Here is a 26915-nt window from a genome sequence, read left to right as displayed (position 1 = left end):
AGCCTGCTTCCCCCCCTCTCTCTGCCTGCCTCTCTGCCTACTTGTGATCTCTGTCTGCCAAATAAATAAATAAAATCTTAAAAAAAAAAAAGAAAGAAAGAAATACCTTCCTATATCCAAGATGATAAAAATTTCACTCATTTTCCCTCTTGTACTTTTGTGAAGAAGGGATCCATTTCCCCCCCAAATGATTACCCAGTTGTTATAACACTATTTACTTTACAAAAACATTATTACTCCACAAAATGGAGATGCCATCTCTATCATACAGAAAATTCCCATATATATTTGGATCTTCTGAATTTTCCATTATCCTCCATTGGTTTGTTGTGCATTAGTGCACACTGTTTTCATCATTTATAGCATGTGTAATATTTGATAGGATTAGTTTCTCCTCATTGCTTTATTTTTTCAGAGTTTTATCGGCAAGTATTGCTTATTTTTCTATATTAACTTCAGATCTAACTTGCCTAGATTTTTAAAAATGGTTGCTATTTTGATTGGAATCATGTTAGATAAAAATACGAACAGTTACAGTTGGTGGGAAAGCAAGCTGGTGCAGCCACTCTGGAAAACAGAGAAATGAAACAAACAAACAAAAAAATGAAACAAGATGGGAATAGGTGGGAGACAAACTATAAGAGACTCTTAATCTCAAGAAACAAACTGAGGGTTGCTGGGGGATGGGGGGGTAGAGATAAGGTGGCTGGGTTATGGACATTGGGGAGGGTATGTGCTATGGTGAGTGCTGTAAAATGTGTAAGCCTGATGATTCACAGACCTGTACCCCTGGGGCAAATAATACATTATATGTTAATTAAAAGGGGGGGGCACCTGGGTGGCTCAGTGGGTTAAAGCCTCTGCCTTGGCTCAGGTCATGATCTCAGGGTCCTGGGATCAAGCCCCACGTTGGGCTCTCTGCTCAGCAGGGAGCCTGCTCCTCCCCACCCTTGCCCCACCTCTCTGCCTACTTGTGATCTCTCTCTCTCTGTCAAACAAATAAATAAAATCTTAAAAAAAAATATGAACAGTTACAATCTTTTTTTTTTTTAAAGATTTTATTTATTTGACAGATCACAAGTAGGCAGAGAGGCAGGCAGAGAGAGGGGGAAGAAGGCTCCCTGCTGAGCAGAGAGCCCGACGCGGGGCTCGATCCCAGGACCCTGGGATCATGACCCGAGCTGAAGGCAGAGGCTTTAACCCCCTGAGCCACCCAGGCGCCCCACTTACAATCTTTTTAATGTTCAAATTGTTCTATCTTTACAAGTGAGAATCACTTCAAGTTGGGTTCAAGTTTTTTTTTAAGTTAAATAAAAATGGTTAACACGTCATCCAGGTTTAATGATTATTAGCTAACGGCCAGTCTTGTATCATCTATATTTATCTTCACCACCCCACCTATAGATTACTTTTAGGCAAATCCCAGACATTATATGTATTATTTAATTCATAAAATATTACAGTTGGTACTAAATTATAAAGACTCTTTTTTCCCTTGAAGAAAGTGTCTTTAGAGATATAATTATCATGTGATATTGTGCAAGTTTAAAGGTATACAATGTGATGATTTGATACACAAATATATGAGAAGTTTATTTGTTTTAAAGATTTTATTTATTTATTTGAGAGGGAGAGAGAGTGCGCACATCCACACAAGCAGGGGGAGGTGCAGAGGGAGAGAGAGAAGCAGACACCCTGCTGGGCAGGGAGCCCGCCATGGCCTTGAGGGGCTCAATCCCAGGGATTGAGCTGAGATCATGACCTGAGCCAAAGGCAGATGCTTACTTGCACATGTAATTTTGCTAGATATGATTAAATTCTCCTCCATGGGCTTGTGCCATTTTGCATTCCTAGTGGCAATGTATGGAAGTGTGTATTGATATAACCTAATTGTCAAACTCCTGGATTTTTGCCAACCTGATAGGTGGAAAAGGAGATTTTCTTATGAGACAGGTTGAGATATTTTCAAATGCCTTTGTATTTCTTTTTCTGTGAAGAATCTATTCAATATCTCTCATTCATTTTTTAATATGACCCTTGGTCTTTATTTTTTCTACTTGTAGAAATTCTTAATATATTAAGGATATTAACCCTTTGTGATATCAGTTGCAAGCATTTTCCTCAGTTTGCCATCTTTATTTTTACTTACTGTGGTTTTTGTCATGCAGTTTGTTATGTTATGGGCTGAATTGTTTTCCTCCCAAATTCCAATGTTAGTTCCTAACCCCAAGTACCTCAGAATGTGACTGTACCTTTTTTTTTTTTAAGATTATATTTATTTATTTGACAGAGGGAGAGAGAGATCACAAGTAGGCAGAGAGGCACGCAGATAGAGAGGGGGAAGCAGGCTCCCTGCTGAGCAGAGAGCCCAATGCAGGCTCGATCCTAGGATCCTGAGACCCTGACCTGAGCCAAAGGCAGAGGCTTTAACCCATTGAGCCACCCAGCCGCCTCAGAATGTGACTGTACCTTGAGAAAGGTCCTTTAAAGAGGTTATTAAGCTCAAATTAGGTCATATTGATGGGCCCTAATTCATTATGACTGATTTCCTTATAAGGAGATTAGAACACGGATACTGGGGAAGACCATGTAAAGACAGACAGAAGATGGTAATCTATAAACTGGGGAGGGAGACCCCAGAAGAAACCAACCCTGCTGACAGCTTGATCTTAAAAGTCAAGTTTCTGTTGCTTAAGCCAAGTTGTCCTGTTGCTTAAGCCACCACATTGTAATACACTTGGGTGTATTAGCTTGCCAGATTTATCAGTCTTTTCCTTAGTGTGTCTCAGTCTTGAGGCAGTTAGTAAATGTCTCCCACTCCCAACAGAGAAATTCACACTCACCTTTTTTCTAATATTTGATCGCTTCATTTTCCCCTGTAACTGTTTAATTTTATAAGTTTTAGTTTTACAGAAAAGTTGCAAAGACAGCAGAAAGCATTCTTGTGTAACTCTCAGTTTACCTTGTGGGTACCATCTTATATTACCATAGTATGTTTGTCAAAACTAAGGAACGAATGTTGACACAGTGCCATTAACTAAACTTCACACTCTGTTTTGATTTCCTTCGATTTCTTCTGATGTTTCTTCTGCTGTTCAGGATCTCATCCAGGAAACCACATTACACTTACTTTTGTGCCCCTTCAGGTACTTCCGGACTGTGACATTTTCTCAACCTTTCTTTGTTTTTGATGGCCTGCGTCCCAGAGTGCTGCTCCTGTATTATGAGGAATATCCTTCCATTGGGGTTTTTCTGGGGTTTTTCTCATTGTAGACTGGGGGTTGGGGCTGCTGGAAGATCACAGAAGTAGAGTGTCATTCTCATCACATCATATTAAGGGTACAGGATATCAACCTGACTTATTACTGATGATGTTAACCTTGATCACTATAAAGTTACATTTTTTCCTCCCCTTTCATACCTGACTCTTTGGGAACCAAGCACACCTTCAATTGGGAAGAGGAGTTAAGCTCTTGTTAGAAAAATGCCTGATGAATTTTTATTTAAAGATTGTATTCATTTATTTGAGAGAGAGAGAGAGAGAGAGAAAGCACACGCATACAGAGGGAGAGGGAGAGGGAGAAGTAGACTCTCTGCTAAGCAGGGAGCCCAGGACCTTGGGGCTCTTGGTTCCAGGACCCTGGGATCATGACCTGAGCTGAAAGCAGCTGCTTAGCCAAATGAGCAGACCAGGCGCCCCATCTGAGAATTTTTGATGACAAATGCCCTACGTAACATTCCACTGCCCAAGCCTCTGCTGTGAGAAATATAAAACCTGGTCAACCTCTTCAATGCTGGCCAGATTTAAAAAATGTAAATATAAAATCATTCAAATGTGATACTTATTGGTTTTCATGCAAACTTAAAGCAATTATTTTAATTAATTATATTGAATTGTGGGGTGCCTGGGAGGCTCAGTCGGTTAAGCGTCTGCCTTTGACTCAGGTCATCATCCCAGGGTCCTGGGATAGAGCCCAGCATCGGGCTCCCTACTCAGCGGGGAGCCTGGTTCTCCCCCTTCTCCTGCTCATGCTGTGTTCCCTCTCTGTCAAATACCTAAATAAAAATCTTTAAAAAAATTATATTGAATTGCTGTTTGAGAGAATTTGTTTACTCTATGAAACCATATACTTAATATCTAAGATGATGTGGATTATAGTTAGAATTTGCAACTTCATTGGCAAATTAATTCAACTATTTTTCTATAATTGCTATTTCCCTAAATACACACTTTTGAAAATAATCACATTGCCATATAGAGAAAATAAATGTGGTCCTCTTGAGGTTATGTTTTGGAGTATTTATCAGTAACTGAAATTGCCAATAGCTGTTGTCAGGTATTGAGTTCATTGACACCGTTTATTTTTATTCTTGAGCTTTGATTAGTGAACTTTTTTTGAGTTAGTAAACTCATGAGTTATTCCTGATTTGTATTGTTTTAAGACAACTGGGTTGTATTTAACTCTAAAATCTACTATTTATGGAAACTACATTAAAAAAAACAAAACAAAACAGGGGGCGCCTGGGTGGCTCAGTGGGTTAAAGCCTCTGCCTTTGGCTCAGGTCATGATCCCAGAGTCCTGAGATCGAGCCCCACATTGGGCTCTCTGCTCAGCAAGGAGCCTGCTTTCCTCTCTCTCTGCCTGCCTCTCTGCCTACTTGTGATCTCTGTCAGCTAAATAAATAAAATCTTTAAAAAAAAAAATCCAGGTCAATATATATGTAAATCATGGTTGTCCTACATTGGGATAAGTTGTCAACTCTGCCTTTAGATGCAGTATGTAATATTGTTGCATCAAGTGTACTTACTGGCAACAAATCAGTATCTGCTCTTCAGCTACCAGCAGTGACAGTGCGCCTTCAACCCGGAAAAAAGGGAAAGGAAAACATCTCATTACTTTGTATACTTATATAGTTTCACTGACAAAGATTTCTGAAAAAAATCAATTTCTTACAAGTGACCTTGACTTCTACAGTCCTTGATTTTTCTTGAAATTGTGATCTAATTAACTTTTTTAATGACAAATTTAATGTATGTGATTCTCTATGCACTTTAAGTTAAAATGCCTACAATATGAATTGAGACATACCCATGTGTTTGTGTTATAAACAGTAAGCAATCTGTTTGAGATGTTAGGTTTTATCACCCGCTGCTGTATTTGTAAACAAAGACAAATGTTGCTCTAAGATGTAGTTGTAATTGGCTACGGATGTGATACTTGGTTTTTTAAGGATAAGCTTGTTTGCTTTTGTGTAATATACTTAAAAACTTTCTAAACATGCATTTTCACAACTTTAAAAAAAGTTAGATAAGTTCCCCTTTCTTTTTTTCTTTCTCTTCCCCTTCTCCCGGTTATGTCCCTTTTCCTTTGTGACAATTCAGTCCAAGACCGCTAGATGCCACAGTGGGCTTCCAAGCAGGGTGAGGACACAGGGTTGGGGGAAGATCACGTGGGGTGGGAGCAATAAGGGATTTCACAGTCCGTGTGGAGTGAATAAGATGTTAGTGTAGGAGGGTGACCGCTCCCGTGGAACAGAAGCCCAAGTGGAAGGGAATGGCCCCAACACGGAAGCTGGGGCCATGCTGGCGATGAGCGATTGAATACATAAAATGTGATTAATCAAATAAGTAAATACATTAAGGTAATGGGAACCAGGTGTCTCATTGTCAGAGAAAAGACAAATAAATATGGAGAAGGAGAAGGCAAAAATGAACCTTGTGGCATTCATTTCAAATCAGAGGTAGTGGTGTAAACTTATGGTTGTCAATATAGACATACAGAAATAGAGACTGTATTTATTAATTTTTAGATTTTACTAACATATCAATTCATGTGTTTGTACAACCTTACAGCAATGAGCCTACCCAGTGCCAGATCTTGGTTCCCATATACCGTAGATAAAGCTGGGACATCTTGTACTGGAAGTTAGAACCTGCTCGAGAGTTATGGGGACATGTCAAAAGGTATGAGAGGCAACTTAAAAGGGACTCCCACTAGCCAAATCTAGGCCAATCGGAGCAGCAAAATAAATAATGATAACCTACTGAATAAAAGAGAAACCCATTAGTTCATACTGATTAAAGTAAATAAACTAATTGAATGTTTGATGAGGAATGGGAATATTTACAAAGTCTCACAATACCTCTGCACAAAATACTTACTATTTCAAAAGGAAGAGTAATGTTATAGTAGCTACCACCTTAGACAAGTGATAGTCAGGGCGCCTGGGTGGCTCAGTTGGTTAAGCCTCTGCCTTCGGCTCAGGTCATGATCTCAGGGTCCTGGGATGGAGACCCGAATCGGGCTCTCTGCTCAGCAGGGAGCCTGCTTCCCCTCTTCTCTCTCTCTGCCTGCCTTTCTGCCTACTTGTGATCTCTGTCAAATAAATAAATAAAATCTTTAAAAATAAATAAATAAACATCATGAGTAATGAGACAGATTGAAATCATGAGCCAAATGACTGTTTGAAATGCAAAGAACACAGTATCACTTCTGTCATACTGCTGTTCTGGTTATCTCTTTTGGCTTAACAAAGCGTCCCCCAGCTAGTAGCAGGAAACAAAACCATGATTCTCTGGGTCATGATTTGCATAAGGTGCAGGACAAATGAATTGTCTGTGTTTCTGTGAGGTTTGGGTCTCAGCTGGGGAAAAGACTATAATTTCTTGTGGCAGGATGGGGGGGGGCACTGAAACAGTGGGGGGCTGGAATCATCTGGAGTCTTCTTTACTCAGTTTGGCACCTGGGCTGGGATGATTTGAAACCTGCGCTCAGCTGGAGCTGTCAACCAGAGCATCTCCATGGGGGTTTGGCTTCTCACAGCCCACTCTCTGGATTCTTAAAGGGAGCATCTTGAGAGAGATTCTAGGGAGGAGGGAGTGTTACAAAGGACCTACACGGAAGCCGCAAGACTTCTTCTAACCTAGACTTGGAAGTCGCCAACATCACTTTCACTTCCTTGTTTTGATTACAAGAGAGTCCTTAAGGCCCACCCAATTTCCAAGGGAGAAAAATTAGACCCACTTTTTAACGGGAGAGTAGCAAGGTCACATTGCAGAAGATCATGGGATATGGGAAAAAGACTGGTTCGATATGATACGATATGGTTCGATTTCTTTTGTTGTGTGTTCTGTAGGTATTGTCTCATTGTCTTCTGGCGTTGAATGTTTCTGTGAGAAACTGTATGTTTCTAAGGAGAATCCAATTTTCTTTCCCTTAAAAGTGACTTGATGGGGACGCCTGGGTGGCTCAGTTGGTTAAGCGGCTGCCTTCGGCTCAGGTCATGATCCCAGCGTCCTGGGATCGAGTCCCGCATCGGGCTCCTTGCTTGGCAGGGAGCCTGCTTCTCCCTCTGCCTCTGCCTGCCATTCTGTCTGCCTGTGCTTGCTCTCTCGCCCTCTCTCTCTCTGATAAATAAATAAAATCTTAAAAAAAAAAAAATAAAATAAAATAAAATAAAGGCAGAAAACTTGTTTTAAAAAAAAAAAAAAAAAAAAAAAAAAAAAAAGTGACTTGATGTTTTTACCTGGCTGCCTAAATAATTCCTTATTTCCTCTCTCTGGAATAATTTACATACCATAATATTTGCTCACTTTAAGTGAACGATATAATAATTTTTAGTAAATTTACATAGTTCTGCAACCGTTACCATAATCCATTATTAGAACACTTTCATCACTCCAAAAAGATCCCTTGTGCCCATTTGCAATCTCTCTCTATTCACAACTCCCTGTCCCAGGCAAACACCTTAACTTTCTATTTTCTATCTACTTTCTATCCTTACAAGATTTGCCTTTTCTCTTATTCAACATCGTACTAGAAGTCCTAACTGATGAATTAGGAAAGAAAAAAAAAACAACAACAATACAAGCCATTCAAAACAGAAAGGAAGAAGTAAAACTATTTCTATTTGTAGATAAGATACTATATATAGAAAACACTAAAGACTCCACCAAAAATACTGTTAGAACTAACAAATACAGTAAAGTTGCAGGATACGATATCAATATGCAAAAATCAATTGCATTTCTATACACGAATAATGAACTATCACAAAGAGAAGTTAAGAAAACAATCCTATTTACAACTGAATCACAATGATTAAAATACCTAGGAAGAGGGGATTCTTGGCTGGCATATGACTCTTAATCTCGGGGTCATGAGTTCAAGCCCCACATTGGGTATAGAGATTACTAAGAAAAAAATTAAAAAAAAATTTTAAGATAAATTGGGGGACCTGGGTGGCTCAGTGTGTTAAAGTCTCTGCCTTCGGCTCAGGTCATGATCCCAGGGTCCTGGGATCAAGCCCCGCATGGGCTCTCTGCTTGGCCAGGAGCCTGCTTCCCTTCCTCTCTCTCTGCCTGTCTCTCTGCCTACTTGTGATCTTTGTCTGTCAAATAAATAAATAAAATTAAAAAAATGTTTTTTTAAGATAAATAAAATAAAATAAAATACAATGCCTAGGAATAAATTTAACCAAGGAGACGGAAGACCATACACTGAAAACTATAAGACACTGGTGAAAGAACCTGAAAAAGATGCAAAAAGGTAGAAAGACATTCTATGCTCATGAACTGAAGAATTAATATTGGGTTTTTGGGGAAGAATTAATATTGTTAAAAAGTCCATACCACCCAAAGCAATCTACAGACTCAGTGCAGTGCTTATCAAAATCCCTATGGTATTTTTCATAGAAATAGAACAAATAAATATAAAAATTTGTATGGAACCACAGAAGACCCTGGAGAGCCAAAGCAATCTGGAGAAAAAAAGAACAAAGCTGGAGGTATCCCATTTCCAGATTTCAAATTGTGTTTCAAAGCAATAGTAATAAAAATAGTATGGTATTGGCATAAAAACAGACATATAGATTAGTGGAACAGAATAAAACCCAGAGATAAATCCATGCATAGGTGGTCAATTAATTACAACAAAAAATCAAAAATATATAATGAAAAAAGGACAGTCTCTTCAATACATGATATTGAGACAACTGGAGAGCCATTTGCAAAAGAATAAAACTGGGGCACTACTTTACACCATACACAAAAATTAACTCATAATGGATCAAAGACTCAAACATAAGACCTGAAACCATAAAACTTCTAGAAAAAAACATAGGTAGTAAGCTCCTAGACATTGCTCTTGGCAATGATTTATTGGATTTGACACCAAATCAAAGGTAACAAAAGCAAAAATAAGCAAGTGGGACTACATAAAACCACAAAGCTTCTGGAAACCATCAACAAAATGAGAAGGCAACCTACAGATTGGAAGAAAATGTTTACCGATCACATGCCTGATAAGGGGCTAATATTAAAAAGTATAAAGAATTCATACAACCCAATAGGAAAATGATCTATTTTTTATTTTTTGTTTTTAATTTTTTTAAAGACACATTTATTCAGCATCATGATCAGACGATTACATTTTTCAATCAACAGCATGGGTGAAAAAAAAAAACTACATTAGAACCCTTTCTTGGAATGCTTTACACTTTCCATAGAACAGAAACTAAAATAACCTGTTAAACAATCAGTCACAAATATAGACACTGAGTTTTTTGCCCATACACATCAGTATTGTCTAAAACATGTTTTCTTTGTAATAGCTCGGCCCTGCCACCACTGTGTTTGGCTGAGATCACAAATCTGTTGTAACCTGTAGCTTCCCTGTCATTTCTCTGGCTCTCCTCTCCCACTGAGCTCTGCTTCCTGGAAGCAATGGAAACCTCCCGCCACTGTCATTGCTACTGCTACTGCTAGAACCACTGTAGCCACTTTGCTTTCATGGTTTAGTAAAGTACTGGCCTCCACCACCACAGGGGCCGAGCTTCAGCCTCCAAAATATCCTCCTTTCATGGGTCCAGATTTTAAAGATTGATTATTATAACTGACAAAATCATTATAGCCTCCACCACCTCCAGAGTTGCTTCTAACATTACCAAATCCACGATATCCATCCCCACTGTCACCATATCCACCACCATCTTGACTGCCATCTAAGTTTCCTGTATGACCACAGTTGTCATTCCCACCGAAACCACCTCCACGACCACCACCAAAGTTTCCAGAGCTACTTAGACTTCGTTGGCCAGATACAGCACTTGCCCCCTCTTGCTTCAATAGGGCTCTCCTTACTTCCCAGTTGGGGCCATTCACAGTGTGGTATTTCTGAATGACAGTCTTGGGTACAGAGTCATGGTCATCAAATGTTATAAAAGCAAAGCCTCTCTTGTGGCCACTGCCTCAGTCAGTCATGATGTCAGTCACGTCAGTTTTTCCATACTGTTCAGAATAATTTCTTAGATGATGTTCTTCAGTGTCTTCTTTAATGCTGACAAAAATCTTTTTCACAGTGAAGTGGGCACCATGTCTTTGAGAATCTTCTCTTGAGAGAGACCTCTTTGGCTCCACAGCTCTTCCATCCACCTTGTGTGGCCCTGACTTCATGGCTGCATCCACCGTCTCTACAGTGGTGTACATGACAAACCCAAAGCCTCTGGAGTGCTTGGTCTTTGGATCTGTCATTACCACACAGGCCATAAGTGTTCCCATTGCTCCTAGCGGCTCCCCAGACTCATCGTTGTTGCCAAGCTCAAACCTCGATGAAGAGCTTCCGCAGCTGTTCAGGGTCTGTGGGAGACTCTGACTGACACATGATGGCGGTGGGAGGGGAGATTTTAACAATGCTTACCTGGCAGTGTCCACAGGCAGAAAGGCACAACCTGGTTTTTTAAATGGGCAAAAGATCTGAAAGAGACATTTTTCAAAAATAAGGCATACAGATGGCCAACAGGTACATGAAAAGACACTCAATATCATTAATCATCAGGGAAATGCAAATAAAAACCACAATGAGATAATCGCCTCATGCCTGCTAAAATGGCTATATCAGAAAGGCAAGAACTAACAAGTATTGGCAATAATGTGGAAAAAAAAGGAACCCCCGGGCACTGTTAGTGGGAATATAAATTAGTACAGCCACGATGGAAAAGACTATAGAAGTTCTTCAAAAAATTAATAGAACTAATATGTGATTCAGCAACCCCATTATGGATTCAAAGAAAACAAAATCACTATCAAAAAGATATCTGCACCCCCATTTATTCAGTATAGCATTATTTCCAATAGCCAAGACACGGAAACAACCTAAGTGTCCATCAATGGAGAAGGAAAATGTGGCATACATATACAATGGAAAACTGCTCATAAAAAGGGAAATTCTGTCATTTGGAAAAATGTGGATGCAACTTGAGGGCAGTATAAGTGAAATACGTCATAAAGAAAAAGACAAATATCTTATGATCTCATTTACATGTGAAATCTAAAGAAACAAACAAGTGTTTTACAAAATGCCACTCAGATACAGAGAACAGATTAGTGGTTGCCAGAGGTGGAGCGTGAGGGGGCAAGAGAAATGGATGAAGGTGGTGCAAGGTACAAACCTCCAGTTACAAGTAAGTCCTGTGATTTAAGGTACAGCAGGCTTCACAATACTGTACTGTGCACTGGAAAGTTGCTAGGAGAGTGGGTCTTAAAAATTCTCATAAGAAAAAAATGTAACCATGCATGGTGATGGATGTTAACTAAACTTCTTGTGGTGATCACTTCACAATCTATACATCTATTGAAACATCATGTTGTACACCTAAAACTAACACAACAGTACATGCCAATTATATCCCAGTTTTAAAAAGAGATTTGCCAGGGCACCTGGATGGGTCAGTCAATAGAGCACAATCTCAGGCTTGTGGGTTTGAGCCCAAGGTTGGGTATAGAGATTACTCAAAAATAAAATCTTTGAAAAAATTTTAAAAAATCAAAAGGGATTTGCCTTTTCTGGAAAAGTCACAGAAATGAGATCATGTAATGTGTAGTCTTTTGCATCTGGATTCTTTCACAAGTGGGAAATGTTATTGAGGAATGTTGAAGCATGTAATGGCTTGTATGTACCAGATGCACTAGCAGAGGCAGCCAGAGGAGGTGCTGATAAAAGCTATGAAGAACAGAATATGAAAGTAAATCTGATTGATTATGAAAATCAGGACGTCAGAGTAAGCCTGATAAAGAATTGTAAAAAGATGATGTCAGAGTAAGCTCAATATATCGAGTAACACAAATTGAAAAAATTGCTTTATCTATTAAAAATAAGATGGGGGGGAGGGCAGCTGGGTGGCTCAGTCCGTTAAGCAACCGCCTTTGGTTCAGGCCACGATCCCAGGGTCCTGCGTCAGGCTCCTCGCAGGACCAAAAAAAAAAAAAAAAAAAAAAAGAATGCTGTATAACAACTTTAGGTTTAATTCCAGATAAATAGAACTAAAAATCCACTGTAGCTTTGTAGCCACTTGTGAGTAACTTGTCTACATTATGGTATTTTTTTGCTCAATAATAAAATTATCCGGGGTGCCTGGGTGGCTCAGTGGGTTAAAGCCTCTGCCTTTGGCTCAGGTCATGATCCCAGGGTCCTGGGCTCGAGTCCTGCATCGGGCTCTCTGCTCAGCAGGGACTCTGCTTCCTCCTCTCTCTCTGCCTGCCTCTCTGCCTACTTGTGATCTCTGTCAAATAAATAAATAAATAAAATCTTTAAATAATAATAAAAATAAAATTATCTAATTGTATATTATGAATTGTCATGTTCCTTTGGGTCTCAATTTCCCATTCTTCCTACATACATAGCATGTCTTTGAGGTTCATGTATGTTGTTGCATCGATCAGTGGTTTGGTCCTTTTTAACTGCTGAACAGAACTCCATTGTATGGATACAGAGCCTATTCTCATTATTCCTGGTAGTTATGTTCTACAAAATCATTCCAAACACTGAATTTAGCGAATACTGAATTATTGACCTTAGGGGAAATGCAGGGTTAGGTTCCTGCAACGTGTCATTTTCATCAACTAATAATATATAACTTTGTTTTGTACATGTTTCTGTCTAAAGACACCATATTTACTATTTAGTGTTGATTCATTAATATTGAATTCATGGGGGCACCTAAGTGGCTCAGTTGGTTAAGCAGCTGCCTTTGGCTCAGGTCATGATCCCATGGTCCTGGGATTGAGCCCTGCATTGGGCTCCCTGCTCAGCAGAGAGCCTGCTTCTCCCTCTCCCTCTGTCTCCTGGCTTGTGCTCTTTTGCTCTCTCTCTGTCGAATAAATAAATAAAATAAAATCTTAAAAAAAAAAACCGCTGAACTCATGGAAAACAGCACTATAGCTTATGCCTAAATGAAGCTTCTCTAACATGTCTTTTTCTCCACAAGGCGCATCACAACCTTCTTGTGCTTAGGAATGCTAGCCAGCACTTCAGCCCTAGGCTTGGATGCCTTTTTAAACAAAATCACCAACAAAAAGCACCAAAAAAAAAAAAAGTGAAAAACATGGCATTAAATAGACTGCAAAAGGACAACTGTGTATAGGAACAGGACTGAAACGAGAAGGCAGAATGTCACCTTGTCTGACCTCAGCGGGAACATGTTTGTTGGGTGGCTCAAATTTTCTGCCACTTTGCACATGTGCATATCCAAGAATGGCCTGGAAATTCCGAGTGATTTGAGGTTACAAATAGGTTTTAGCACGCAGGGAAATCTGCGTATGCGAAACCCATGAATAATGAGAATTGACTACTATATTTTATCTATTCACCAGCTGATGAACATTCTGGTCATTTCTACACTTAGGCTATTGCCAATCATAGGAACCTCTGTGTACAAGTCTCTGTGAAAATATTTGCTTTTTATTTCTCTTGGGCAGATACCTAGCAGTGAAAATGCTAGGTCATATGTAAGTTTGTTTACCTTTTTAAAAAACTGCCAAACTGTTTTCCAAAATGGTTGTACCATTTTATACCCCCACCAGCCATGTCTGAGGGTTCTAGTTTCTCTAGGACTATAGTAAAATCACCATAGATTGTAGCCTATCTTTTAATAATAGCCGTTTTTGTGGGTGTGAAGTGGTATCTCAATAGATTTGATTTTCATTTCCCTAATGATTAGTGATTTTACACATCTTTTCAGGTATTTATTAGTCATTCATATATCTTTTACAGGTAAAATGCTTATTAAAATATTTTGTTCAGGGCGCCTGGGTGGCTCAGTGGGTTAAGCCTCTGCCTTCAGTTCAGGTCATGATCTCAGGGTCCTGGGATCAAGCCCCGCATCAGGCTCTCTCCTCAGTGGAGAGCCCGTTTCCCACCCTCTCTCTCTGCCTGCCTCCCTGCCTGCTTGTGATCTCTCACTCTGTCAAATAAATAAAATCTTAAAAAAAATAAAATAAAATATTTTGCTCATTGGGTTTTTTAATTGTGTTGTCTTTTTTATTATTAAGGTCTTTCTATATTCTGGATACAACTCCTGTATCAGATAGAAGATCTGGGAATATTTTCTCTGAGGTTTGTCTTTCTATTCCAATGGTGTATCATGAAGTGCAAAAGTTCTATTTTGATGACGTCTAGTTTATCAATTTTATCTTTTCTGGAAGTGATTTTGGTGTTGTACTTTTTCTAACCCAAGATCATGAGTATTTTATGCTCTTTTCTTCTTGAAGTCGTATTCTTTATCTTTTAATGTCCAATGGTTTTAATAAAATATTGTGTTGGGCATTATTGAGCAAATTTTCCCTAAATTATTATGTATCAGTTAAAATGTAGATTTCAGGTTTTTTTCCCAGAAAAAATATATTTAAAAATTTTGCTTTTAAGTATTTTTATGTTCTGCTGTTCTGCTTTTCTTCTTAGGGGAGAATTAAGTATTTTGCCCGTCTTTTATTATTTGCCATTGCTCTAGCCTTTTCTTTTCTCATTTCTAATCTCTATGCCCCTAACTGTGCTTTCAGTCATGCCTAGTCTTATTTGCAGACTTCTTAACTGCAGACTTCTATAGACAAGCACTTATATATACAAGCCTGGAGTTCAAGGGAGAGGTCTGGACTAGAGGTATTACTTTAGGAGTAACTGGCCTATACATAATATTTAAAGCCACGATACAAGAACTAGAGGAGTAACTAAAGTTACTCAATCTAGGAGGTTACTTCTCTTTCTTTCTTTCTTTGACAGAGATCACAAGAAGGCAGAGAGGCAGGTGGGTTGGTGGGGGGAGCAGACTCCCTGCTGAGCAGAGAGCCCAATGCGGGACTCCATCCCAGGACCTGAGATTACAGAGCAGAAGACACAGGTTTACTGAACCACCCAGGCGCCCCTAGGGGGTTACTTTTGATTAAGATATCTGAAGCCTGAGTTGAGCCTTGCGACTTAATGTTTCGAAATCAAGATGAGAAGGCACTAAAACATGAGATTTGTATGGAGCCTAAAACACCAGTGAAGACCTAGTAGAGAGCCCAAGAACCCATTCACAGAGCAGCCACCTCTTCTACCTTGCCATGAGGTCATCATGTACAACACGCAGCCCCTTTGTGAAGGGGTATGGTGGGGAAGACCACCCTGAAAAACTAAGCATTTATCCCTAAGGAGGCTAAGTAGACTCTAAATTGACTCTTTATTATGGAAAGAGACTGAGTTACCTATAAGAGCTGGCAATTTATGATTTTTCCTCTGCCACCAGAGGGAATCAGAGCATCAAGGCAAGTTATACGAATAGAGGGCTATATGTTTTCACATTTGGGTATAGTAGGAAAAATTCAGATTCTGCTACATTGATCAACAATTTAGTCAAAGACATCCATGTTTCTCAGCTCCCCTGAAGCTCTGACAGCCCCAGTGGATCCAATGCGCCCTCAAGCCTCAATAGCTTGAAGGCAGAAGATGTTGTGCCTTCAACTGTCCATCACAATACAAGCAGCTCCTATATATGGAATATTTACTCTGTGGGTAAGCAGTTTAATACATTGTTCCTTGAGCATCATCACAATCCTAGGAGATGAGGACTATCAATCAGTCTACATTTTAGAGATCAGGGAAAAGAAGCCCAGACAGGTAACCTGATCAAAGAAGCAGAGTCATGATTAAAACCCAAGTCTGTTATAGCACCTGGACTTTGGACCGTATCATATTGCTAGTCACATCACCTTGAAACTTAGGTTTATCTACTCAAGGCTCCAGGAATCTTGAAGGAAGGGGGAGCATAATTAAAACAACACACTAGAGAACAATTGAGCTGAAAGGGTTGGAGGTCACATCTTTCATAAGCATAGCGGCACTGACAGATATAGTTTGCTCAAATTTTGTCACTCCTATAATCCATCTTCCTAGGAAGCAATGGGCTGTGGGACTAGTGGTCTATTTTGGGAGTATTAACTAGCACAGAGGCTCTGAAAAGCTAATTAATCTCTTGGCAAATAAATGATTAGACCCCATGTAAGGATGTGCCCTCAAAGCAAAGAAGGAAAGTAGGTCAAGGAGTCAGTGATAAGAAATTTTAGCTTGGCAGTTTTTTAGACCTAGGGAGAGATTAATGTTGGCTCCTTCACACTTTGGTGAAGGATTTGTGGTTATTTCCCTCAAATTCTATGTGAGTATATATGACAGATTTCAAAAGTTGCTCTAAAACAGGGTTTCCTCTCTTGGAATTCATTTGCCTTTGCATATTGTTTGATATTAGTATTTCATGTTAGGAGAAATCTGTCTTCCCTGGTTATAGAGGATTTAAGATCCTAGATATCCTCAGGGTTTTCTTTATCTTCAGCTGTAAAAGAGAAACCATACCCTTTATAATGCATTCAGTATTGCCTAAATCATAGGTGGGAAGTAGTTCCCAAACACAGGCCTAATTGAGAGGCTCTCTTACTGAAGATCACACTAATCCCAGACAACCATGCTCTGGGTCAAATAGAAAATGTTAACTCAGTAAGTCCCCCATCCCAGGGTAAACATACAGGTTCTTTTAACCTATTACTGATGACAATAAAGACCCTATGCTGCTCTACTATGCATTTTTCTTAAAGCTCTACCTTGCTCATCTTCACCCATTGCCATTTAACTCTTTATCATTGAAAAGGCTTCTGTCAGGTGAACTCTGCTACCATTTTGGGTGCTTTGTCCCAAGGTGAAGTTTTTACTTCTAGTTCCCTTTGTGGGTCTAATATTTATACTGGATGTGAGTGGAAAATAGTAATCAATCCACTCCAGCTCAAGTCCTCGTGAAAGTAGGCACTTACTACTTACTAAGAAATAACTTTCTCCCACCTCCTTATCTTAGAAGCTCTCTGCAGGCTACATCCAGATCTCTCTTTTCCGTATTCATTCAGTCCTCACTGTCAGACCACTCATTTGACATTTATTTGTATTATTCTTCAATGATTTATAAATGCCTATGTCTTGCCTTAAGAGTGAACTACTTGGGGATAAGATTTGTATCACCTATCTTCTAGTGCTAAACACACGGATGGTATGTAAGAAACACCCAATGTTTTTGTTAGATTCTTCTGGTTACAAGAAACAAAGGCTACAGCAGTTCCCTCAACTAATAAGAGAAACTATTCAAAGAGAAACCAAAGCCAAACAGCCCATAGGAAGGGCAGGGCCTGCAGCAGAATCAAGCTATAGGATTTAACTCTAGCTCAAATGGGTTTCTCTTTCTCACAACAAAATGATCCCTTTCTAAAAACCAATTTCCTACAATAAAATGGTTCTTCGCTAAGATCAAGATAGCCTATTAAAGTATCCACTTTATTTCAGCCCCACCATAAATTTTATTAAAATTGTTTTCTGGGGTGATTGGGTAGCTCAGTGGATTAAGCATCTGACTCTTGGTTTCAGCTCAGGGTCCTGAGATCCAGCCCTGCATTGGGTTCTGCACTCGGTATAGAGTCGGCTTCAGATTCTTTCTCCCTCTCCCTCCCCCCTCCCTCTCCTCACTTGCTCTCACTCTCTCTCTCTAAAATAAATAAATAAATAAAATCTTTTAAAAAATTTGTTATTTTCTTTTCAATAATTGAATTCCCCCCTTTTTGGAACTATTGGGAAGAGAAAACACTACCTTTAGTGTAGACATTGTAGCCTGTGCTGTCTCTTCTGACCATGGAGGGGCTGGGGCGGGGAGACTGCAAAAAAATGCAGACTACACTGGGCTTGAAAAAATTCTAAGTCATATAAGGAGAGAAGAGCCAGACAAAACTTCAGTGGCTGCAAGAAGAAAAGAAGATCAATTGACTGAAGAAATAAAAGAATCTTTAAGCAATTATAGACTCTCTGTCCCAGTTCTGGGTTAGGAAACTCAGACAGAACTGCAGAACAGGAAAAGGAATTGACAAATGCCAAAGAGGAACTTGAATTCAGGGATAAAAAAAATGAGGCTAAGTCAGAAGGAGATTTTTCTTTAAAATTCACTATAGCTGAGCAGAAAGAAGCGATGCCAGGGAAATCTGATGATATGGAATCCCTCACTAGGAATACACAAATTAAAAATGACTTTATGATAGATATGAAAGTACAACTGGTTGACCCCAAAGACATACTGGATATGAAGTGCTTGACTCCAAAATTTTTATCCTTCAGGAAAAATTTCTTGAATTGCTGTCAAGATACTTCAGGAAAGCAAAGTCAACAGTAGCTACTGATGCTGGAAGAGTTGGTGGATAAACCAACCTGGCACATTGAGACCCTTTAAGCAGACAACTCTATGGCAATCTGATAGAAGTTTCATATTCACCGAGGGAACTATGAGTGAGGCTGAATTCTGCAGCCTGGAAGGTTTCCAGGTACTGTGCAGTCTTCTTTACCTGCTTCTTAGAAGGCACCTGGAGGACTTAAGCAGAATGAAGACCCTGGCCACCACTGCCACTGTAGAAAAGGGAAATGAGAAAGTCCATTAAAAGGAGGCCTTCTGCACACTAGTGGGTGACATCCAGGATGGGCCATTAGCATGGACTGAGAAATTAATCTCAGATTAATCCACCTGTATCTCTGCTAGATCTCCACATAACATGTTAGAGGTTATAAAAGTATTAGCGCATTTGAAATCTTCCTTAAACGAGATACTTACCCAAGAGAAATGAAAGGATGTTCACACAAAAACCTGGACACACAATTTATAAGAGCCCCCAAATGAAAACACTCTAAGTGCCTTTTAATTGGTGAATGGATAAGCAAATATTCTCATCTTTATTCCCTTTTCCTAGGTCCAAAGGAGAGCAGCCACATATGCTCCTAAAGGGGAGCATTTCGTAGCATGCCCACTTCATGAACATCCCGTCAGTGACACAAGCCGAGTTCAAAGATGCTCAATTTGCTTCCACGTTTTTACCTACTTTTGCCTACTTGACCACTAGTGGCCCTGGTAGGCTCTCAAATGCCTTTACCTCTACAGTACAGCACTAGGAAACTCATTTTGCAATAAACATCTTCCTGCAAAGCTGTAAATCAGAGTTTTTGAAATCCAAATATATTTTCCCACAGTTCTTAGTTTCAGAGATGTTTTATCTTAATTTCTGATTCATAATTAGTTGGCAGTGACTTTCAACTGCAGCTTTAAGTTACTCTATTATAAACCAAATAGTTCCCCCCCCCCTTTTTTAAAGATTTATTTATATGAGAGAAAGAGAGCTTGAGCACAAGCATGGGGGAGGGACAGAGGGAGAGGAAGACAAGCTGACTCCCCACTGAGTGGGGAGCCTGACACAAGTTTTGATTCCAGGACCCTGAGATCATGACCTGAGCCAAAATCAAGAGTCAGATGCTTAACTGACTAAGCCACCCAGGCACCCCTTTACAAAAACATTTCAACGTACTATGAACTTACTCTACAAGAAAAAAAGGACAAGTTGTTTCATAATGTGGATTATGCACTAATAATTTATCTTTTTAAGATTTAGAATTTATTATCAGGTAGGCTACTGTTGTCTTTGTATTCATAGTGCCCCGTGGCCCTACCTCATCTCAACTTTTCTTCCATTTCAACATTTTTCTAAAATCAGGCTTATTGAAATATAATTGACATGCAATAAAATTGCTTCTAAGATTTCTTCAAAACTCTTTGAGGGTGATTTTTTAGAAGATTTTATTTATTTATTTATTTATTTGACAGACACAGAGAGAGAGAGAGAGAGAGAGCGCAAAAGCAGGGGGAGTGGCAGGCAGAGAGAGAGGGAGAAGCAAGCTCCCTGCTGAGCAAGGAGCCTGCTGTGGGGCTCAATCCCCAGACCCTGGGATCATGAAGTGCATAACTGAGCCACCCAGGTGCCCCAAAACTCTTGAGTTTTGAAAGATACAATGTGTAACCCACATCACATTCAAGATACCGAAAAGTTCCTTCACCCTAAAAAGTCCCTCAAGCCCCTCTATAGTCAACACTTCCCAACTCCCATGCAACCACTAATCTGTTTTCTTTCCATATAGTTTTGACTTTTACAGAATGTCATATACATGGAAACACCAGTATATAGATATTTGAATTTGCATCTTTCACTTGGAAGAATACACTTGAGATCATGTTGTTATATCAGTAGTTTGTTCCTTTTACTGTGAATACATTCCACTGTATATACAAACCACTATTTGCTTATCCATTCAGCAATTAAAAGGCACTTGGATTGTTTCCAGTCTTTGGTTATTATAAAAAGTACATCCAAGTTTTTGTGTAAACATATTTTCATTTCTCTTGGGTAAATATCTAGGAATGGTATTGCTGGGCCATATAGTAAGCTTATGTTTAACTTTATAAGAAACTGCCTGATTGGGGCACCTGGGTGGCTCAGTCGGTTAAGCGGCTGCCTTTGGCCCAGTCATATTGTGATCAAGCCCCATCAGGCTCCCTGCTATCAAATAAATAAACAAAATCTTAAAAAAAAAATACCAAATTTTACTCAAGTGTCATTCTACTATTTCCTACAGTCCCACCCACAATGTCTGGGAGTTCTAGTTGCTCCATAACCTCAACAGCACTTGGAATTATTATTTTTTAAAGATCTTATTTATTTGACAGAGAGAGAGATCACAAGTAGGCAGAGAGGCAGGCAGAGACGGGGAAGCAGGCTCTCCGCTGAGCTGAGAGCCTAATGCAAGGCTTGATCCCAGGACCCTGAGATCACGACCTGAGCCAAAGGCAGAGGCTTAACCCACTGAGCCACCCAGGTGCCCCTGGAATTATTTTTATTTTGACCAAAGAGTAGTATTTCAATGTGATTTGCATTTCCCTAATGACTAATGATTTCTTTTGCCATCCATTTATCTCCTGTGGTGATCATTCAACTACCCCAATTTTTTAAAAAGATTTTATTTGGGGCGCCTGGGTGGCTCAGTGGTTTAAGCCTCTGCCTTCGGCTCAGGTCATGATCTCAGGGTCCTGGGATTGAGCCCCACATTGGGCTCTCTGCTCAGCGGAGAGCCTGCTTCCCCCTCTCTCTCTGCCTGCCTCTCTGCCTACTTGTGATCTCTATCAAATAAATAAAAATCTTAAAAATAAAGATTTGAGAGAGCATGAAGGCAAGGGGAGGAGCAGAGGGAGCAGGGACACTCCCTGCTGAGTGGGGAGCCTGACATAAGGTTCAATCTCCAGATCTAGAGATCATGAACTAAGCTGAAGTCATATGCTTAACTGAGCCACCCAGGTGTCCCAAGTACCCCAATGTTTTAAAAACTGCTCTTTTTATTGAGTTGTAGGAGTTCTTCATGTATTCTGGATACAGTCATTTATCAAATATGTTTTACAAATATATTCTCTCAGTATGTTACTTTTCATTTTCTAAACACTGATATCCAAAGAGCAGACATTATTCTAAATTAATCTTTTAATGGAACTTTGGGTGGTGTAAGAAATTTTTTGCCTAACCTAGGATCACAAAGATTTTCTCCTGTTTTCTTCTGAAAGTGTTTAGATTTATGACCCATTTTCAGTTATTTTGTTTTTAGCGCATATCTCATTCCTCCCAATAATCCATGAAGCAAGTACTATGGGTTGACAGGTTGTTTTTTTCTTCTTGCAAAATAATGTTCAATTATTCCAACATTTTCTTTTCTTTTCATTGTTTTTCGGTATGATTCTATCTATCAAACACTCTATATAGAATCTACAAAAGTGAAGGACAGCATTTAGCTGACAATCTTATGGCTAGAGATAGGAGAAGAATTCCCACTTTCTTTGGCAGAGATGTGTAAGTAGCGTGCTTTCTGCTCTGTAGGTATGCATTGTATAGGACAGTCCAGAAAGAACTATCAGTGCTCTCTAGCCAGGGATCACCAGGAACACATCAGTGGTTTAACAACATACACTTATTACTCATTTCTTTTTTTTTTTAAGATTTTATTTATTCATCTGACAGAGAGAGATCACAAGCAGGCAGAGAGAGAGAGGAGGAAGCAGGCTCCCTGTTGAGCAGAGATCCCAATGCGGGACTTGATCTCAGGACCTTGAGATCATGACCTAATCTGAAGGCAGAGGCTTAACCCACTGAGGCACCACCTTATTACTCATTTCAGTGAGGTAGAGCACACACTATGGGCAGCAGTGAGGCATCTCAGTAAGAGGAAGGACTTAAGATTAAGATTTGGATTTGTGTTAGCTCATTTGGGGAACTTTAAACTGTATGCTGTCAGGAAGCAGTGGTAAGTCTATGGTTGGGTATCTTAATCTTTTGTGGAAAGTGGAAAGACTAGCACGAGGCTAAAGCTGTAGCTGGTAACAGTCACTCACATTATTTGATATTTTCAGTTTGCGTTTTCTATTTGGTGGCTTGGATAGGTTCATGTTTCTGTCTATGTCCAGAAATGGTTATGGAATAGTCTTATTTTTGTCCTGATCCATCATGGTTATACAGTGGCCTTTTCTGATGTTGACATTCTCTGAAACAGTTTATGTTCCATAGGAGACATCAAGGCCTAGTTATGCCAGGCCAGCTCCTAGCAACACCAAGACCTGGGCTGATAGCACCAGGTCATCCTCTTGATGTCAGGGACTATTTTTTTCTCTCAGAATTTGGTGGTTGAGAACTAAGGCCCTAGAGTGAGGAAAAAAACAAAAACATGTTTTATTCCAGGATCTGCTCAGGGCTGTGGGCCCTTGGATAAATTATTTAACTTCTCTATGTATCAGTTTCCTCATATGAATACGGGGATGACAGTACTTGCTTCATTGGATTATTGGGAGGAATGAGATATGCACTAAAAACTTGTGTCAAGGGGCTCAGTTGGTTAAGTGTCTGCCTTTAGCTCAAGTCATGATTCCAGGGTCCTGGAATCAAGTACTGCATCAGGCTCCTTACTCAGTAGGGAGCCTGCTTTTCCCTCTACCTGCCACTCCCCCTGCTTGTGCTCTCTCTTGCTCTGACAAATAAATAAAATCTTTAAAAAAAAAAAACCAAAAACACAACTTCTGCCAAAAAACCTTTGTTCTATCACACAAAAGGTTAAGAAAGCCACTGGGGCACAGAAAGGAAAACCAAGAATAGTCCAGGTAATTGTTCAGGAAAGTCAAAGAACAGTAAGAAAGTTAGAATAGAAAAGCAAAATAATTTACATTGGGTGATAATCTATATAAAGCTGTTAACTGTCCAGCTCATTTCAAAATGCCAGGATAATGCAATACATTCATAAAAATATGATTAACATAGGAAAATATGTGGACCTTACACCAAGTAATTTGTCATTTAAGTGAATTTACATAGAAGCACTGAGAAGAGTGGTCAACAACTCAATGACGAAAACTATTATTATGCCTATGCTAGGAGGCAGATTCATGTGATGGATAGAAAGTTGGATTGGGATCCCTTTCAACTTCAATGTCTATAAATTATTATTATTTTTTTTTGCTTTCATGTTTCTGGTGTACAGCTTGCTTCTTTCTGGCCCTTACTTTTTGAATGCCCCCTCTTGTTAAGCATGCAATATCACACCTAATTTCTAGTTTTTCAATAATGCAGAAGGCTATCTGTGTGTAACCAACCAGAGGAAAACAGTGATCTAAGAAACTGGATAACTGATAAAGGTTGCCTTAAGAATTTGTTTGATTAAAAGAAAGTTATTGCCTGAAGGCTCCAAGGACTCATCATTTTAAGACAATAGTCTTTCAAAATAACATCTAGAAATGGTTTCATTTAAATAATCTGAGAATGAGATTTCACAGAACAGGAGAAAAGACCTGAGTGGATTCAGTCTATAAAATGAAGTGGGCCTGAGTTCTTGAGACTCCTTCTGCCATACCACAGTACTTCAAATCAAGAGAGAATTCTCTGTAGAATCCATTTCATCATGATCATAATATTTTCATTTCAGATCTAGTGGTGGGTGAGCACCAAGTTGTGCTATTCACTTTTACAAGTTTGAAAACCGAGGCAGTAAGAAATGATGGTGTCAGCCTTACAAAAAATACATGACTATCTATACTGGTAGTTTTACAAGGTTCTAGCGGACTCACAACAACCCAAAAAGCTTCCCTCCATCTTGGTTGGTTTATGTGGTGGTTTTTAACCACTGCTGTGGATTAAGACTTAAATAACTGTAAAAATGTAATCTCCCAGGAGAGACCTCAGTTTTATTAATCATTTATACTTTAATATTAAATTCTCTTGCAAAGAGAAAGAAGTGCAAGGGAAGCACAGTGTAATTGTCCACTTGTAATTCTGCCTAGTGTTTACCCTGAAAAAGTTAGGGATTAGGGACAGAGGTTTCTGTGATAATAATAGAGTAGGTACTCAGCTCTTCACATTTTGGGTAAATACCACAATCCTCAGAGCCTGCTAATCATCCAAATCATATTTTTATTTATTTTTGTAATTTTTTTTTAGAAAGGGAAGGGAGGAGGGACAGAGAGAGAGAGAGAGAGAGAGAGAATTCTAGGCAGGCTCCATGCCCACTGTGGCAGGGGCTGGATCATGAGATCCTGACCTGAGCCAAAATCAAGTATCCCACACTTACCTGACTGAGCCACCTAGGCACTCCCAGCCCGCCCTGTCCAAATTATATTTTTTTAAGTGACAATATTATTTAATTTCCCCTTTAAGTTCTGGGAAACTAAAATGTCCTCATAATCTTAGATCAATAGTCTAAGTGGATCCGATTTACTGCTTTGATAAATCAATGACTCGGCTGAAACCATAAACTATATTTAGTTCACTACCTTTATGACCTGGGTCAAAGTTAGCTTCTTCCAGGCTGCTCTCTTGGGTTAGCGTGTCCCTTTCTGAGCCTGGTCAACAGTTAGTATTCGGCTGCATCCCTCTATTTTGCATTCGGGGGCGGGGGGAGAAACCAAAACAAAACATTGTGGGAGGTTATTGACTGGCTGCTTCGCGTGCGTTCCGTCTCGCCGCCCGGACCGACAAGGAAGATCTCGGACTTGTACAGGAATCCACATTTTGGAGAGCCCTTTCACACCCACCACCTCTTGATACTCTCAAAAGACCTACGATGGACTTCCTCTCCTCTTCGCGTTACGGTGTGGGGGGAGGGGCAGAGAAAGGCCAGCGGGTCCCATCCTCCCACGCGAGCGGCCTCTGCGCCCCTCGCCTCCCGGCGTCGCCACGACGCCTTCAGTAAGAGACGCCTCCCACCGCCCAGAGCTCAGGGGCAGACAGCGTCGTCCCAGCGCTACACGCGTCTCCACACCGTCCAGAACGGCAGGCAGAGCTTCTGCCGCGGCGGGGAGGCGAGAAGAGGCACGCGCGAGTCGGCCCGCGCCGAGGGAAGGGCGCCGCGCCCGGGCTCCAACTTCCGACTCCCTTCTCTCTCCACCAGCAGACACCCTCTCTCCTCCCGGGAGCGCCCGGCGAGCCCGCAACACTGCAGGAGGCCGGCGACCAGCACCAACCGCAGCAGTTCTTCCTGCCAATTCCGGGCCAGGGCGGCTTTATAATAGCGACCCCAACGTCCCTGTCGCCATCGCTGTCACCTGGACAGTCAGGGCGCGCGTCAAGAGCCTCACAGTGAAGGCTGACAGAAGGCCTAGCTCGTCACTATTCTGAAGAGCAGGAGGGGAGGGACGAAGATTGAAGCCCGGGGGCTAAGAGCCCGAAAAACTGGACACCATCCCACCGTCCCTAGGGGAAAGGTTCTCAATTCCGACCGACCGTTACTCGCAGCTGAACGAAAGCTTCACTGGGCCGCGGGGCGAGCGCTTGAACCCTGAGGCCCGCCGCCAGCGCGTTCCCGGGGCTCCGCTCCCCTCGCCCGATCTGATTGGACGGTGGAGGAAAGGGGGCGTGAGGCCCCCCCCTGGACAAGGCGCGCGCGCAGGCGGGCCAGGGGTTCCCGCGGAGGTACCCGGGGGCCAAGGGGGCGGGAGCAGGCCGCAGGGGCGCCGCGCGTGCGCACGTTCGGAGGCAGCCGGCAGGGGGCTGCTGGGAGGGCCAGGCAGTTCGAGAAACGGGTGGGCGTGTGCCGGGTGGGCGCGGGAGGGGCCTGGGGTGCGCCTGCGCGTCGGAGCCGGAGCCGCGGGAGGAGGCGGGAGCTGAGGAGGCGGCGGAGGGGGCGGGTCGCGTCCGGCGCCACGTCCGCAGCCAGAGGCCGCTACTGCCGTCGTCGCCAACGGAGTCTTCTGGCTCCAAAGCCTGAGGAAGCGCCTCCCGAACCCGCAGCTGCCCGGGGCTGTGCCAGTCGCTCAAGCTACCGCAGCGCTCTCCCGTGCAGCCGGCTCCTTCCGCCAGCCCCAGCGCCAGGCGCCGACCCTCGACCCCGGAGGTGAGTAAGTGGGGCTGGGAGGGCGGGGGGCGCCGTCCTGGCTTCCTGTCCTCCTCTCTGTCGCCTTCTTCTGTTAGCTCTCCTGCACCTCACCACCCCCGGGCCTGGCTTCCCCGAGCGGAGCCTTTTGGGGGGACTGAGCGGGAAAGGGGGAGGGGCGGGGTGATGTTGGGGGCGGACGGAGGTTCGCGGGCTGGGTTGTTATTCTTTACGTGTCCTGGGCTCCCCATCGGTGGTTTGTGGCCGGGGACTCTCCTTGGAAGCCTCCGCTTCACTTCTTCGCTCCTTGGGTGTCAGCCTGGGGGGATGGGGGTGGGAGGGCGTCAGCAGCTTGGGAGAGGAGAGGGATGCGGC

At 41.4% G+C, this 26915-nt stretch overlaps 2 protein-coding genes across 3 annotated transcripts in view; one reads left to right on the top strand and one right to left on the bottom strand.

The window, feature by feature from the left end:
• Positions 1-2890: 2890 nt before the first annotated feature.
• Positions 2891-26915, bottom strand: part of LOC309870199 (uncharacterized protein) — a gene marked incomplete at its 5' end in the record, with an annotated part of 24236 nt that continues 211 nt past the window's right edge. The window contains 3 exons of the mRNA XM_082742411.1: positions 2891-3290; positions 10698-10753; positions 25952-26643. Coding sequence (XP_082598537.1) covers positions 3143-3290; positions 10698-10753; positions 25952-26643 — 896 coding nt within the window. The 3' untranslated portion in view covers positions 2891-3142. The remainder of the gene's footprint in view (positions 3291-10697; positions 10754-25951; positions 26644-26915) is intronic.
• Positions 25127-26915, top strand: part of TMEM263 (transmembrane protein 263) — a 17796-nt gene continuing 16007 nt past the window's right edge. The window contains exon 1 of one of the 2 annotated variants that reach the window (XM_082740587.1): positions 25127-26561. The gene's annotated coding sequence lies outside the window, so the exon portion shown is untranslated. The remainder of the gene's footprint in view (positions 26562-26915) is intronic. The other variant, XM_082740586.1, reaches the window with a different exon arrangement.

This window comes from Mustela nivalis (assembly GCF_964662115.1).
Source record: "Mustela nivalis genome assembly, chromosome: 7".
Lineage (NCBI taxonomy): Eukaryota > Metazoa > Chordata > Mammalia > Carnivora > Mustelidae > Mustela > Mustela nivalis.
This window is presented reverse-complemented; position numbering and strand designations above follow the sequence as displayed.